Source organism: Callionymus lyra, chromosome 4 (genome assembly GCF_982586985.1).
Source record: "Callionymus lyra chromosome 4, fCalLyr1.hap1.1, whole genome shotgun sequence".
Taxonomy (NCBI): domain Eukaryota; kingdom Metazoa; phylum Chordata; class Actinopteri; order Syngnathiformes; family Callionymidae; genus Callionymus; species Callionymus lyra.
Window position 1 is genome coordinate 27,350,333 of NC_141821.1, and position 18,128 is coordinate 27,368,460.

At 36.9% G+C, this 18,128-nt stretch overlaps 1 protein-coding gene across 2 annotated transcripts in view; it reads right to left on the bottom strand.

Annotated features, from left to right (window-relative positions):
- LOC148082308 (glucosidase 2 subunit beta-like) overlaps window positions 1-18,128 on the bottom strand; it is a 116,401-nt gene that overhangs the window by 41,018 nt on the left and 57,255 nt on the right. For both annotated transcript variants that reach the window (XM_087789470.1, XM_087789469.1), the window contains exons 10-11: window positions 2,834-2,903; window positions 1,058-1,147 (exon numbers count right to left, since the gene is read on the bottom strand). In XM_087789470.1, the coding sequence (XP_087645596.1) occupies window positions 1,058-1,147; window positions 2,834-2,903 (160 nt within the window). The remainder of the gene's footprint in view (window positions 1-1,057; window positions 1,148-2,833; window positions 2,904-18,128) is intronic.

Sequence of the window (18,128 nt, forward strand, 5' to 3'; positions counted from 1 at the left end):
GCATTGATATGGTGTTTTGCTGCTGATGGAAAAAACATCATTGTAGCTCTGATGCGAGGTTTACTCGGGTGTCATAAATTATAGATGGTGAGGTTCATGTTTGACAGTCGACACTTACACGTCAGAACACATGGATGATTAGTCGAAATAAAAAGTAAAGTTTGTTCTATTCAAAATATTATAACTACCTATATTATACAACTTGTCAATCTGTTATATTTCCGATTTTGGAGTTCCGAGAAAACATAGGAATCCATCCAGAGTTGAAAAAACTACCACTTGGGGTGGATATTGTATAGGTTTGTACTGACACCAATGTCAAGGTACTTTTGAAAGAATGCACCTAAAAATCTGTCCAACAAAATTAAATTAAGTGACCTTTTTTTAAATACAATTTTGAATAATATAAAATAACATTTCGCAAGTAATACCCTTTACATGTCTTTCTGTGAGTATAATTTTGTTGCTAAATTGTGTGAGTGAAGTCTTTTGCGACGCAAGCACTGATGCAGAGTTAGAATACTACAAATCTTGCAATTACCATATATTTTCTATACATGTTCAATGTTTATATTTGTGGAAAATCCAGACACATATGCCAAAAATGATAATACAATTATTTTTTTTCTCCATTTCTCTTATTTGGAATTGTAAGCAGTAGAAATCAAGATTCCCGTCCCATCATCGTTGCGGTTTTTCTGACATTTGATTTATTTATCACATTCAACTCATTAAAAAAATAAATACATATATATATTTTGTTTATGATTATGTTTTTTTTTTAACCTAGAGCTGCTTAGGTGCACAACCTCAACAATAAATATAATTATATTCATGAACTGGAAAATGTCAAATCAAGAAAATTCAGGAAAGTTAAAAAAAAGATTAATTTTCCTGCAAAATTAGGATAAACATTCTGCAATATGCTATATATAATTATATACAATGTTACCAAAACTGCATTGCAAATAGAGTGTTTAGGTATTTACTAAAGTACACTAAAAGGTATGTTTGAGGCAACTTTTGTTGAGTGTGAGACAACATGACAGATACTTACTCATATACACTGAGCTTGTAACACTGGTTGTTTAAGAAGAGGAACTCCCAGTCAACTCCATAGTCAACTGCTAATTTCTTCTGTAGATCACTGTGAAAAACATAATGAGAAAAATAATTAGCTTGGGATCAACAGTCCACTTCGAAGTAATCTCAGTCACATTCATGCAAGTGTACAATTGTTGCTACATAGGGTATCGTTACAGTTTTCCTTGCTTTATTTACTTTGTACCTCTTCTATTCGTTTAATAATTATAGTCAATGTTCTTTTTTTTCTTTTCTTTAATAAACATTTATTGAAGATTATCAATTTATATATTTTTAGTGCATTGGAAGAAGATTAGCTTCACATTCTAAATCAATACAGTGATCCCTGGAAATATCATGGTTACTCTTCTGCGATCTCACTGTATTTTTTTTTGTTGCATATATTACTACATAATTCAATGTATCTAAAACACACACAAGCTGTTCTCGTCTTGCGCTGTTCACCAACCAGAACAAATAACTCTTTTCCCATTAATCCTCCACTTTTGCGTATTTCGATTATTCGAAGGAGTTGTCAGAACGTTATCCCTTTGTTAAACAAGGGACCACTTTATCTTAATATTTGATTTCCTGACCTCTACTAGTCTGGACAAGAAGACTAATCTTGGAATTCTACTCCTGTCCACGAAACTCAATCTGGAAGATGCTTTATGTCAGGTCAGTGGCCCCGAAAACAAATGTGTTAATAGTCAACCAAGAGACACCCTTGTGTTGACTGAGAGAAAACACGAGGGTTGAGAAATCAAGGGCTAAAAGCTGGGTATTGCTTATTTGGCTTTAGGAAGTGGGAACCATTACTTGTAATGGTGAGACAAACTGATCTAGACATGTTGTTGTGCTTCCATGAAAAGTTGTTATGAGAAACTTCATTAATGGCTCCAAGTCACATAAGCACACACTTGTCTTACACAGCAGATATAGGACACAGCCTGGAGAGAGCATGCTAGAGAAAATACATATCTAGAAATCCCGCAGACACAGAAATGATAGTAGTTTGAGCAATTGATTAGAGTGGAAATAGAGAATCCAACCAGCACTTTTCTCTTCCCCTTCACCTCACTCAAGAACTTTGCATTTGCCAAGAAAAGAAAATTGACCTTTCAGTAACAGCTTTATCTGAGGTGGTCTCTCCGATGTAATGTTTGTAGGCCAAAGAGGGGCTTAATATTCGATGAGAGCTTCAGGAAAATATCAGAGAGCTGTCAGAGCCTTGCAGTGGCAGACTGTAATGATAGTATTTTAGACTAATACATAACAGTGACGGTGGAAAGAATTCACACTGTTCACCTTATGGGGTTGTGAAAATATGTTTTAGCCATTTCCCATCATTATATATACATTTTTATTTTGTGAAAACCAGTCTTAAGCCCTGAGCAAAAAACTGATATCATGACATAGAAACTTGACTAATAAAATTCTACTATTAAATATGTCACTAACTTGGTTAATCATTTAATATTAACTTGAATTTATTCGGAGAAAATGACAAGATCAATGATTTCTAGATTCATTCATATCAGAGAGTTAAGGTCCAAATTTCCTACTCATATTTCCATTTCTTCTTTATCACATTATCTTTCAGAATAATCATGTGGATGTTGTTATTAATTTGTTGCAGTAAGTAACCTGACAGAGAACACCAGTAAAAAATGTAGCAGAGTGTGACCAAGGGGGAGGTCAAGAGCCAAAGTGTAAGGTGAAGTAAATGACCAGATTAGTGACACCTCACCTTATTTCCATGTTGACAGTCTCGTAGGCTTCTTCCACCTTCTTCAGATCGCTCACCTCTGGCTCGGCAGCTACAAAACAGAAAAGGTCACTGGATGCTGAAAACCGGGGTTGTTCCACCTCAAAAAAGAGTGTCAGGCAAAAACGGTGGCCTCTATATTTAGACTGATGTATCTGGTGGAGGGAAAAAAATTGCAGCTTCCAGGTGTGGAACCAGCCTAAATGCCTGCAGATTCATTAAGAATGTTATATATATATATATAAACTGTAATTACCTTCACCCGAAGAAGAGATTCAGACAGTGTGTCTTTTAGTGTCTTTTATTGATTATTAACTTGCTGTAATGTTCTTTTGTGTTGTGTTCTTTGAAAAAGAATGTGAAAGAGACTTAAATGTATTAGTCTTGTATGTGCGCACTGTATTTATTGTTGTAGAATGTACCTTAAAGGCACGGATGAAGCTCTGTGGGCAAACAATAAATCTGTCATTATAAGTGTCACGTCTTAATTTGCACGAGTTAAAAGGGAGAGAAAAGAACAAGAACTAAAGGAAATGACGAGTAGCTGAACAAAAATGAATATGAAAGATCAAAATCGATGCTTACAGATAAAAATACTCCATTTACCTGGACTTTCAATTTCCCTGTCTTGAATCTGTTTTGTCATTTAACCAGCTGTTCTAGCGCTAAGTGAGGCTTCGATATAAATGTGTCTGTCGTGGAGAAGAAAGGTCAGCGAGACTCAGGAAGAAAGATGTTCGGGAGGAAGTGATAGATCAGGAGACACTAGAGATGCGTTTCATTTGAGGTTAAACTTTTCAGCAGATAAGGATGTTTTCTGGGTAAATGTTATACTTAACCTTGTCTTGCAATATTATCATTACAAGACAATATTAATAGTAATATATTTTAAATGCAAATCACAGTTAGGAGAAACTAAATAATTGAGGTTGTCATGGCAACCCCTAAACACCACACACATGCTTTTCTACCTCTGAGGAAGTCGTGAATATTGTTGGGGACATATATTCAGTCATAATCTGGCTGCAACCGGGTGACAGTAATGGTGTGAAATGTGCAGAGTGAGCTCACATGTGTTGCCTGGATAATCCAATTAACATGTTCCTGGCATGTGGTCACAGCTGGTTTCTCATAAAGCTACCTACTCAATTACCCCAGTCTCATTCCCCTCCAATCTCCACGCGGATATAGCATGTCCTCATGGCATATTTCGATTTCCACGATATTAACATAGCTCTGTGGGGGTGATCCAGTATCTCTAACACACTCATAAGAGAGAATCTCACAACCACTAGCAATAAAGGGTGTTCTTTTGTACAGCTATTTCTTGTATTTTCTGTATCTGATTCTTGACATATTAGGTCAGAGTGACAAACGGTCCTCAAGGGAGGAGTTCTGTGCCAAGCAAAGGGTCTAGGCCAGGGGTCGGCAACCTTTACTACTCAAAGACTCATTTGGACCCGTTTTCTACAGGAAAGAAAACCCTGGGAGCCGCAAATCCTTAAACCAAATATAAATGGACGCCTCAGTGATTTTCTCGCTTTTTCCACTTCAACACAACAAATTCCTGTGTTGTTCTTACATCACTGGCGAATAAAGCTGATTCTGAAATCTAAATTCCATACAATGTTCACTTTCTTTGTTTGCCTTCATTATATCTATAAATAAAATGTTAGTTAGTGATAGTTCACACAATTTTCAAACTTACACTCATTTTCTACTCTCATGTCGACTAAAAATTGGGATTATTTTCATAGTAATTGTTCTTTTTTAGAGTTATAGACAAAAAAGTTTGTTCATTTTAATGTAGCAACTGGAGCTCAGCTGTCTTCATCTTCATCTTAGTCCAAAAAGACACTTAAAAACATCCAAATATGAGCAATTGTTCCCCAAAAAAATAAACAAGTCTATATTTTAGGCTTGTTGTTAGTGGATGATACCAGGCAGCCTAAATCTCTCATAACGAGACTTCAAAACAAGATGGACTTTACAGACGACCACGGAGGTATATGGATATTTTTAAGTGTCTTTTTGGATAAAGATGAAGACGAGGACAACTGAGCTCCAGACGCTACATTAAAATGAACAAACATTTTTGTCTATATAAAAGAACAGATTACTCTGAAAATTATCCCAACCCTTAGTTGAGGACGAGTAGAAAATTAATTAAATTTGGGGGAACTATCACTTTAAGTATTGATTATTATCATAACCATGTTTTTTATACTGTATATTTACTGCAGTTTGTCCTGATGAACTGACTAATGTTTGTTTATAACTCTTTTTATGTAAAGCACTATGTGACTCTGAAGGGATATATATACATTAATATACATCATAATTGTATCTTCATCATCATCATCATTATAATGATTTGCGATCAATCTTAATCTTATTTATAATAATGTACACGTTTGTAACTGACTGACTTGCTGAAGAATATAAAATATTTTCTATGTAGGCTGAAATAAATTATAGTTCACCAGGTGTTTATTTTTTTTCGGTCGGCACGAATTTGAAAGAACTGAAAGTGAAGAACTGATGTTGTTCTTATATCAGCAAAGTTACGTCATACAGTAACAGTCATGGTTAAATATATGGTAAATTGAAGGAGAGAGCTGCTCGTTTTTCATGCGTCATTCGAAAAGCGCTACGAAACATTATAAAATATTATTATAAAATACCACCAATATGTATTTTCAAAAACCACAGGGAGCCGCATCAGAGTTCTGAAAAAGCCTCTTGCTCCTCCAGAGCCGCAGGTTGCCGACCCCTGGTCCAGGCAAACATTAGATACACCGAAAAGAGTGTTTGAGTCTGATATTTCTTGGTGAGAACGAGGAACGAAGTCTATTTTTTTTGCCATTGATCTGTTATGAAGGTAAAACAGGGATTCCTCTTGCAGGGTAAATGTCTAAATCATGTACAGATCCACAGATCAAGCAGCTAGTGGGCAGCAGAAATAATGCTTTTCTAATATAATAACATGAACAGGATGAGGGCAAAGTTGAGGGACATGACTAGATAATATAGAGATGCCTGCTACAGAAATAGAGTAGGAGATAAAAGGCCATACAGTAAAGTGCAAACTGGGTTCAGAGAGCTACTGAGAAAACTGACCTTTTGATTCTTGCAGTTGTGTTAACTTGCCAGATAATCAATAGGCAAAACACAACATTTCCAAGAAAAGATTGTCGAATCAGTGCATCCATGTTTACGCACACAAGCATGCTAAATTGGACATTTTCAAACGCAGGAGTGAGTGAAGCTTTAAGCTGAAGAATGTCAGCAGGCTCAAGCCTCCACAACGGTTCCCATTCACTTTCTTTCATAACCTTTTATTCACTGTCTTCCGTCACCTTTTTTTTTTTCCTTCTTCTTCTTTTTCCCAAGCCTCTTCATGCTGAAACTTTCTTCTCGCCTTCAATATTTTCAGCATGAGCTCCTTAGAGTCTCCCTGTCACCCCCACCTCCTTCTCTGAGGCTCCATTTTCTTTGCTCACTAAACTGACAAAACTTGATCCGTCTGCCAGTGAAGGAGGGCAGAAATATAGGCTGAGGACTCCAGTGATCAAACGCTCATGTCTGTATGTGATTACAAGGATCGATTAGAAAGCATTTAGTTAGTGAAAAACAAGAAGAGTTTATTGAATCCAGAAAAACTGAAATCTTCCCTTGACCTGAATTCACACCACAAAGAGAAACGAATCGTATTTTTCTTGCTTTTAAACCGATGATGAAGCGTAGCAGTTGCTTCTTAGCACGCAAATTGACTGTTTTTCCTTTTGGTTTTTAAAATGTTAACTTAACATATCTTTCTAATTTCCCTGTACATGAATATGATTTTAACACATATGTCTGAGCCCACTCACCATTATGGACATCTTATTCCGGATGGAGGCTGTTATATGTCTACAGTGGTCCTGCATTATAGACATATGCATTTTGTACAATTAATGTTGTAATTTTAATATAAGCTATTGCAATCTATAAGACAAGATAATGACTAGTGTTACTTTGTAGTTGTTGTCTTTTAATCCATCTATTATGATGTTGCGTCACTGGGGCTTGCTGTTACAAATGTCCCTACAATTCTATGGATTGACTGCTGTGTTGTTCCAGTTTTTCTTTTTTGTTGTTTTTTTTCTACATCCCTCTGGTTTCCAATGTCCTTAAGGGGTACACACTAGTTCTACCTTTGTACCAAGTGGTCCCAAAACATAGCAGCTGTAGTTACATTCAAGATCTTGTTAGGTAAAAAAAGGTAAAACTTTATTGATCCCTCAGGAGGTCTCAAGTAAATATTACTTTACTTAATTTCAAGTAAAAGAGAATTTTGTACAAACAGACCCATACTGAGTACAATAGAAGTCCGAGATTAAAGATACAATACATTTGTTGCCCTTTAACTGTGGATAACAATCATTTTAAAATTCAAGGAGTTTGCATCACACTGTATGAATTGTGCTTAACAAATTGACTTGACTAGTTATTTTGTAAAATGCTGGTAAAGAAGTCTTGAGAGGTTGTTTGCCAGCCATTGCCATAGTGTTGGATGAAGATAAATAAATATAAAAACAACACACCCTTATTACATTTACAATAGTTCATAACATGTAAAAAAAAAATATATAAAGTTTAAATATCCAGAACAAATGGGTAAAACAAGGTAAGACCACATAAAAAAAGAGTTTTATAGTGATGCAGAGAGTTCAACAGAAAGTATCAGAGAGAGTATAGAGAAAGTATTAAAATAATTATAAAATGTAACCGGTGTGACTAAACCATCTAAGGCACAGGAAGAGTGAAGAAAGGAAAAAAAAGAGACAATGATAGATGGAGTTTACTGATCTTATCTTCTGCTTGTCCCTGCTGTTTATGATCTATCTCATTTCTGTTTGTGGTATCGCAGCCCAGGAGGTCCTGTGTTTGGCCATGTTTCTCTGCCTGTCTGTTAGTAAAAGGCTGGTGGTGGGAATATGGAAAAGATGATTATAGAAATGTTCTTTAGCTTCATTTTAATTTATTTACAATTTTGATTGATCAGAGACAGCAAGAGGTCGACCGCCTAATACCAAGACACGGTGTACAACTTCTTCTTTGTTGAGCAGCTTCTGATCCTGTCAGTGTGCATCCGTGATTATCGTGTTGTCTTCGTTGCAGTCAAAATGATAAGCAGTCTCTTATTGGTGTTGAAGGTAATGCTTGAACTTTGGTAAAGGTGTGAATGTACTGACATACGACTATTCTGTATGGGGTTTTTTCCAGTCGACTGTACAGGAAAAAGTGCTCCAATATACTGTTTATTATTATTTAAATTAATTTCGAAGAGATTCGAAAATTAGGAGTTTCTTCAATAGTATATAATTTTATAAATTATTAATATTAGTGGGCGCACGGTGGCGCACAGGTTAGCGCAAATGGTCTCACATCAAGAAGGTTGCCGGTTCCCTTTCAGGTCAAGAGGGAGCCGACCTTTCTTAGTATAAATAATATAAATAAATACATGTGTATATAGATGTAAATGTGGTCTTCACACAATTCTCACTTTGTTTGACGTTTTACATGCCGTCTACTTTTTATGCAGGTTATACATTATATTTTTATAAGTGTATTTTTTGCGAATGCTGGTGAAGATTTAAACACTTTATTTAAATAATACCAAATTGTATTTTCATATAAAGTTTTGATTTTTAATCAAAGCATAACCCATTTTAGCTCACAGAAGGGCAAGAAAGTAAATATTTTAACACTGGTAACAGATTGGTATCGGTCCATATTTAAAGCCAAAGAATTTGTCTCAGAACCATACATTTTAGATAGGTTTCTCCCCAACTTATACCAACCAATAATACTCGGATGACCCATCAATCCTGTTAATTTTGCCGCGGTATAAAGTATTTGAAACCTAAATGGTTTCAAAGCAGCATAGTAGTTAAGACACTGAACAATGGACCTGTTGGGTTCTTGTTTTTGGCTGTAAGAAAATGCAAATTTCCACAGATTCACCCCCTGCAAAGTCTCCTGATATTTCCATCACCACTGACACCCTCACATTGCTGCTCTCATTGGTCACAACCCCCTCATCTCCTGAAAATATTTTTTTAAACTTTTCGAAACTGTTCACCAGGATTGATTAAAACAACCACTCTACAATAGCTGAAGGTCTTTTTATGTCTTCTTCAAAATGATCAAGAATGCTACTAAAAATCTAACTGGCGACCCAAGTTGAGAAGAGGTCACTCTCCCTCTCCCCCACATAATTGTGTTGGAGTGTCTGTTTGTATAAGCTTGAGTGAATAAGAGTTGCGAGCAGAAACCGTCTTTTCAACCATTAGAGTTCCGTGACTGACTCACAGTCTATTCACTCTCCCACTCTCACTAAGCAACACAGCTATTCATGCTCGCTGGTCGAAGGACAAGTGCAACGTAACAGCGCTGAGATTAGGAATTACTCTTCCTTTTGTGTGACGGTCAATCAATGTGTCACAGCGCAGGAGCATAATGTGTTAAAATACAATGCTTACTTTATTTAACACAGGGTTCAAATGATTTGTAATTTAACTATAAGACAGGAAGAGTATAAAGACTTACAGCGCAAAACAAACAAATCTTGAACTAAAAAAACAATCCTTCAATACACATAAGGCTCCAGTTCCTCTTCCTGACTGAAGCACCAAGTTAAACCTGATGATGAGAGGACATGATAACTTATTTGCTGCTACAAAATGTTTTTAATCACTCAGAGAAAAAGACGGTAACACAAAGAGACCTCTCACAAAGTGATGTACAAGCAAAATAAAAACCACATCATCTATACAATTTCATAACTATTAAAGAAGCACATTAGGACCTTTTTACTTGTGCAGGCTTTTTCTTAACTTTCTTGGGTCTGCTGTGTTTATCTCTATGTTGTCTTGACCTTTTAAAGCATGAATTTTAATTGTGTATTCTTTTGATTGTTTAAGCCCTTATGACCCTGGTGAGAGAAAGTAAAGCAAATAATAATTACTTACTTACTCACAATCTTCTTGTAAGAATTGTGTCCAGCCTGACTTTGAACCGAACCACAATCTGTTCACCCACACCCTCCAGAAGTACTGTTTCTAGATAGTTTGCCGTGTTACAGCACTTTTCACGACCATTGTTCACAGGGGTAAGGCTTCTGAAGGGGTCTCAGGATAGACCTCACACGTGATCATTTGTAAGCTGGGCAAAATTTTGACATTTTCACCTTGGGGTGTACTCACTTTTGTCTCCAACAGTTTAGACATTAATGGTTCTATGTTGAATAAAAGGACAGCTAATCTATACCTTTATATAAGCAGCACGGTGGCTACTTTACATAGTAGATACATGTGAGATAGATGTTCTTATATGCTAGAGTCACCGCTGACATGAAAACAAGTCATAAAAAGAGTAAGTGGTCAGAAGCAAGGCAGCAGCTGGCGTCTAACTCTCACCCCCATCATGGTGATGCGTAATCACTAGTTAACATTTAAACGGAGAAAGGCGGATGGGGAACACTGTGTGTGAGTTCACTCTGGAACAACGTTCATGAATATGGATGGCGGATGATGTAACAAACAGCCTCAGAGCTGACCTAATTCTGTGTCTCCTCTATTCATGACTCCGTCCTCTTCCGGGCCATCATGTCGCAACATACTGTAATAGCAGGAACCTGGCAAGTCCTGGTGATCCCCTAGTGAGCTAGATCTGCTAATGGGAAGTTCTTAAGGAGGAATCACAGTCCAGATGGAGGAGAAACCACCATCGACTGATTTCCTAAACAATGATTTCATTTATTTCTATAAGCACTATAAGCATAGGTTGTCATGTACCAACATTAGACTGTAGAAAGTACATAGAAAGAACCCTAACCCCATTTCACGTAGTAGTGATGAGACCTCATAAGGCAGCTGATGCTGTATCACGATACAGTTTGAAAGGCCAGAGTGCCATCTAGTGGCCTTTAAAAATGAAGACACTGTATCATAATACAACTGATGCAGTATCATGAGGCCTCATCAGCCCATCGCTAATACGTAGTAAATTATTACTGTCCATTAAGGGCAAGATAAGTAGGATCTGAAGACATTTCTTATTTAGGGTTTCAATAAGATAATTAAGGTTTGATCTTGGATGAAGTTTATCTGTTTATTATTGTATCGCTAAATTTTTTTGGTTCATGGAATATTATTTTAAACAGCATCTGTTTTGGTTTTATTTGCCAGCTGTACTACTTGTAAAATATAGATCTGCGCTTGTGATAAACTAAAATACTTACTGAATCAAAGTCTGGAGGTGTAACCAGGTCTGCCCACAGGAGAGAAAGCTGCTTCCACTATGCACTGATCTGAGATCAGCTTGGTACGGTGCCAACGTTTGGCTTCTACAGGAGAAATGTGTGGAAATAAAATCTATTCCAGACAAAGTGGGATGGTAAATGTTGGCTGCTCCTCAAATCATAGCAGGGGAAGAGAAAAATGTCTAATTTCACAAAAACATGATCCAGTACTTCGCTCCTGTGGTGAACATATTGTGATGAACATATTATCCAGAATCAGAGAGGGCTGACAGTTCAAGTGTCTTGGTAGATCATCAGAGAAAAAAGAAATCTTCAAGAACTTCAATAATACCCTTCATTCGGTCAAGGCTTTTGCTGTCACATCTATAGGGTCCTGGCCTGAAGCTCTGGGGTTATAGTGGGGAAGCATTCACAGCAAAACCAACTCCTGCTTCACATTTTATGGCCCATTCGAAAAGTGTAGTGTTTAGTTAACATCAAACCCTGCCAAGTTTGCAGCCTGACAGGCGCCAGAGCGTAGCATCGCTGTGACTTTTCATCTGCGTTTGTTTCAGCTCCATGTCCCTCTTACACATGAACCCAGTGACATCTGCTCGACTGCTTTCCTCTCCTGGTGTTTGAGGATCATCCATTTCCTTCATATAGATAGACACACTTTCATGCCCAACAATGTTGTTGAGTTAGACTTAAGATTAGATTTAAAAATGATTAAACTAATTGGACAGATTGCTACGTATCTGTCCTTTTTATTAAATGTGAGACATTGTTTCTGAGCAATGGAAGTCATAGCTGTTCATGCACAATATATTTATATAATTTGAAATACATAGAAAACCACATTAGAGCAAAAATGGTAACATAACAAGAACTAATGATCAAAATAGGTGAACTGGTTGTGCTCATTTTTAGTTTAGTAGCATTATCGATTGTGCTGTTGGTCCATTTTATATAGTCCCTTTTATACTTTAGCAAATTTACTGAGAGAAGGTAATTCCTGGCATTTGGTCTTGAGACAAGGAACGTTGAAATTTACAAAGCGATAAATATGAATCCCCTTTGAACCCTGTGAGAAAGGTCGTGCAAACCTTATCAGGCTTCCTTGATGACCTACGTCACAGGAAGGCAACTTCCTTATCGTTTTAAGAGATACATAATAATAATGCACGTACACTGGCAAGTTCAGATGGTCCACAAGAGTCTGGCAATTTAAACATTAAAACAAGTTGTGTGCCAGATATATAGGACTCCACAACACACAAACTTGTATCAAAAATATAGCTTGATGCTGGAAGAGCAGGACATCCAACAGACGGCATGACTGCTCAGTGACACGGCTATTCTACACTTGCTATCCTGGTCTGCCTATCCTGCTCAATGGTTCGATGATATAAATGGAAGTTCATGAATAACAGGGTGGTGCACTCAATTAATAAGGCGGTTTCTAATCTAATGATATGATGTACATTGAAGTTAAAACTTCTGCAAATGTCTTTAGATAATATAGCAGGTAAAAAGAAGAATATTTTCAGGTTAAATGCAAGCTGTCTAATACAAAGAAAACTTTAATAAAGCCGAACCAAAATATATACGGAAACAGCAGACAAGCACCACGGACAGCAGTGGGCTGCTTCTGGATCAGCACCACGGAGAGCTCATGTTGCGCAGACAACACAGTCGTCCTCCAGGATTTGAGTGACCTTTGCAGTTATTATTATTCTCGAACGAATCTTTTGATGTTGCTATGACTATTTCCAAAATGTCAGAATAAAGGGTCATTGAATTTGAGATTTCACATTTGTAAAAAAAAACAAAAAAAAACGTCAGAATAACAGGATTATTCATTTTGATTATTATTGTGTTGCTCTGTATGTAAGTGGAACCCTCTCTGAGGAATAAGCGTATGTACTGTAGGATATAAATAATAATAAGTATAATAATAATAAAACAGGGTCAATCTAAAGCTTGTGTGTGGTCCCCAGTAATACATGTCTGTCTTTTTATATACCATTTCAAACAGTTTTAGTTTCTCTGTCAGTCTGCAAAATAACTTGAAAGGTCACAAATGTATTCTAATGAAATTTGGAGGCATAGACTGTAATGGAAAACTGGATGGATTATAAACTTGAAAAAACGTGTTCTGGAGACTTTTGAACGATGTATCGCTGACTTGTTTTGGCTTCAGGCAACAATCACAATCTTTGCATGTGGGTGCGGATATGACTTGTGTTGTTGTCGTTCATTCGACATTGTCTTACAGTTGTTGAAAAATATTTGCTCGAGGTTTGCCGCGTGTTCCCTGATGCTGCAACCATGTTTAAAGATTTAAATGTAGAACAACAACATTGGGTAAACATCTAATTATGGCTGTAAAAGATATACTTGACAGGGTCAGTGCTCTATTAGGGCTTTTATAGTAGCATTACTGACCTGCTTTGAGAGGAGAGAAGGAAGAGGGGGAAAATGGAATCATTGTGACCTCTGGTCTTTATACAGGCAACAGTTACACACAGCATATATGTGAACATCTGGGTTTGTGCTCCTGGCACAGATGCCACATCAGACCAAACGAATGAGGAGAATGAGAACAATAAGAACTAGTGAAGTTGTCACGCTAATGCCGGATGAACCCCAGGATAGATCCCAGAGGCCCGGAGCACTGACGCATATAGATCAAATCCACACATTGTCTCATGAAAAATAAGTTGGTATCTATTATTTTCAGTAGTGTAGATGTCACCGATTGATTCCACTGAATTGCTAAGAGGCAGTGTTCTGTGAAGACCCGTCAGCCCTTTAAATAACCACTATACTTGAGGGGAGGTACGATCGGCTCTCACCACTGATACAGCAGTCACAACCTGATGGCAATTATTTAGCCATCCAATGGTTAATTATAATGGTGCGTGACAGATGCCAGTAGTGGTTGAGTGCAAACTGCCCGTGAGCTTTTGCACACTCCTATCGCTACTTTAAGTTTGACATTATGATTGTGAGCCTCTCACATGCATCTTCCTCTCCATGTTGCTTTTGCTATTTGCTTTTTAATTGATATAAATAATGGATTCCACCCACTGACTATGGTTGTATTTTTCCACATTTAATGCGGGATAAATAAAATGAAAACTTCGTATTTTGTAAGAAAGACAAATCAATCATATTGCACGGCATGAACGGGAAGTGTATCTGGAAGTGCTGCATTAGGAGTTGTGGTTTGTTTTGAGACACCATGTGCCCCCCTAAGTTTCCCTCTCTGTTTAATCTAATGGGTTTTTTCACATTTTTAAAAGAAAATACTTTTTTTTCCAGTTGACCTTGTCTTTCCTATAGAGTCAGTGATATAATATATGTGTTTATATATAATTTATTTGTGGAGTTCCTAATTTATATTTTAGCTATTTATCTTGGCTCTATTAATCATACTCTTTGTAAAAAAAAGTATTTACCTAAGTTATTGAGATTTAATGTTGCTTAACGATCTTGTATTGCCGAAGGAACACCTTAAGTACGCATGTGACAAAATACATTGTTTAACATATGGCAGCATTGAAGATAAATTGAGATTTCGATACTTCTCTACTGTCGAAGAAAGTAGTAGGGAGCGGGTGAGTCTAATCACTTGAATCAGCTGTTTACTTGAGAATAATGGTTATCAATTGAATGTTCCTTCCCAGTGCGTGGCTGCCTGAGAAAGAGAGTGAGCCGATTTGCAGCTGTCGACGAGCCGTGAGTACACACTGTATCTGTTTTTGTGTTCCACCCCCTTTTAAACTGTGTGTGTTCACGACCCTGCGCTTCTCCGTCTCTGAATGAGGCCTATTGACATCGTCTACAGTGAACCTCTGCCTCCTGACAAGTCCAATCAGTGGGATGAGTGGAGAGCAGGAAGAGGGGGAGCGAGCGAAAGACAAGGATGAGTGTTTGTGTGTGAGCCAGTGAGAGAAAGTGCACACAATTTGCAGCTATTGATGAAAGCACGTTCGCTACACATGAAAAGCTTATTTTTCCTAAAGCACTTCAGATCATTACAATCTCACATTGTTTAATCATCGAGTTTCAAAAGGCCACTGAAGGACAATGAATTTATCTAGCAATGGTGAACATAGTTTGAAGTTTGTAAAGTTATTAAATAGGTAACCTTTTCTAAGAAGTTAAATCAATAGAGATATATCAACCAATGACGTCGTCTGTTATTCAATATCAATTTCAGTATCTTTTCTGGTCAACCAAAGACAGAGGTAAAACATGTGAGAATCTTAAAAAAAAACTAAAGAAAGTAAAGAGGAAAAATGGAAATTAGAGACGATTAAACAACTTTTAATTGATATAAGTGGTAAAAATGTCAAGGGTAGAGTGAGCCATAGTTATTCTCATTTTATAAAAAATAAATAAATTCAAAAGCAAAGACAGCAGTCTTTAATTCCCAAGGGCAAGAGTAATTGCTTAATATGCTACTCCACACATCTAAAGGTTGAAGAGAGAAGATGGAGGGATGAGAAGAGACGTAGTAACAAATAGGCCGATAATTTTTTCCTTCAAATGTTAACAATAAAAAAGAGGCGGCTGCTATAAGCCTTTTATTTTTTTCATTTATTTTTTTATATTTTTACATGTACTCTGAACCATTAATACCTCTTTCTCTCTAAAAAAAACCCCATAATTCCATCCTTCTCCAGTCAAGTTTTGATTCTGACGTATTTGGGAATCAGAGCAGGAAATCACAAAAAAATTATATTTTAATATCTGGATATATGTCATTTTCTCAAAAAAATACAGAAGAGCGCAGTAGTCTTTAGAGTTTAAACTTAAGTAATCTCCACTAAATATTGTGTAATAACATTGATTAAACTCATTTAATTCATTTCTATGTGCGTCCACCAATCTCTGTATGCATCTTATCCAACTGCGATTGTCTAGTGACCAGCATGGGGTGTTCATCTTTTGCCTATGGGGGGCTCCTCCCATCTTACGCACCCATAAACATGTATAAAAAGGGAAAGACAACTATATTAATCTATATATTGACTTACTGTATGCTAACTATGCTTACTTATATCTGACTTCCCATCTCTGCATGATACATATTAATTGTATTAATATATGTTCATCCCAAAAGGTTAAGAAGAAGATAAAAAATACATTTCTTGGTTGTTCTTGCAGGGACTGGGAAGTGGGGGGTTTCTTGCTCAGGGCCACAAAGGCGTCTGGAGATAGAAGCAAACCAGTGACCTTCCATTTACAGGGTGACGAACATTACTTTCGAAGATATGCTGCCCAGAGCTAGAGATGGAACAGCCCTGCTCTGAACATCAGAAAACAGGGCAAGAGCCGCTTCATCACCAGGAGCAGGCTAGCGTCGTTCAAGCTCCTCAGAACCAGCTCTACTTAAACCTAGACGATCCTTTATCTATTTTCGACGGACAGGAAAAGATAAGAGTGGGGCAGGCAACCACTTAAAACAGAAAAAAAAAATGGTATTGACAAGAAAACAATAAATGCTACTTTTTTTAATAACCTCTTTTTACGATGATAAATAGTTAATAATAAAAAATGTCCAACACAAAACCACCTCTGTCTGGCTTAATCTGACCTGCATTTTTAAGATAGCCAAGGATTGGCTCCAATTCCATGGTTCAGTCACAGACTTCTCAGACACTACAGTTAATACAGTCTTTGGTAGAATCTCATGTTCTGGGACCTTGAAGCACATGATAACTGCTGACTACATATGGTATGGTGACTGTATATCATTTGTACATATAAATAAGAATCCTTTCTTAATTCATTTTTTTTTACCCTATGTTATTTTAGTCAATATCAAAGTCAATGCTGGTGCCTGATGAACCAACACTTTTCACACGCTTTTTTTTTTCAAAAAGTGGGCAGATTGTTAAAGCAGAATATAAACAAGTATTCTTCAAAGACACAAACCTAATCCACTGAGGCTTCATAGCAGGGTCTTTAGGAAAGGGATGTTTTTCATTTCCTACCAACCATGATGACACTTCCACATCTTTAAGGAAACCCACTAGTACTAAAGTATTTCCAAGAATTCTGTCAACACAAGGACAAAAGTTATTTATTCCTGACAGTGCATCACCAAACTGCTCTTGGAGGCACGGACATCATTCTTTGACATGCCTATCCTATGTTAGGGTGACAATTATTCGACAGTAACACTGTATCTTATGACTCAAGATAGCCTGCTAATACATGTGTGGATTGCAACACCAACTTCACTACTTTCTGAGATTTTAACAATAATCTAAAACCTTGAAAAATACTTTTACTTTGTTAGGTGAGTATCTTTGGATTTCCATGTAGTTTTTTGGTAAACTGTTGAAGCATCTTCATTTTAAAAGTAGCTTGCAAAATGCTGAAAGCGTGTGCACCCTTGACATTTCAGAAAAGCAGCACTATGGATTAATGTGATAATTAAAATATGCATGATCAATTTCAATTCTAGTGTGCAATACTTATAAATGCTAATGAGTTCATCCTCGTGACCATTTTTTGTCTCAATCTGAGTAAGACACACAGCCTGATTATTCCAGCAGGTTATTTTTGCACAGTGCTGCCAGCTCCGTCTGCTCTTCCACAATCACACGTGTTTATTGTTAAAGCGATGACCACAAAAATAACTCCGCTGATCCACTTGGTGATGCGTTCCCCTCATTTAAAGTGATAACTGGTGTCCCCTTCAGATTCATTAGTATGTATGCCGCATCCTGTTTTCAAAACACCTTTACTGGTCTTCAAGCTCCCCACATTGGCTGAGGAGGCAGCCACTGTAAAATAAGAAGTAATCAAGCCTTCAAGGGCTGCACGAGGTTGAACCGCAGTGCAAAACAGAGGCATAAACTGCTCACAGATGATTGACTTGTCTAATCCAATTACCTTGAGAAAGCGTTTTTTCATTTAAAATATACATTAAGCTTCAATTTGCAGGAATATTTTATGATAATTAGCAGA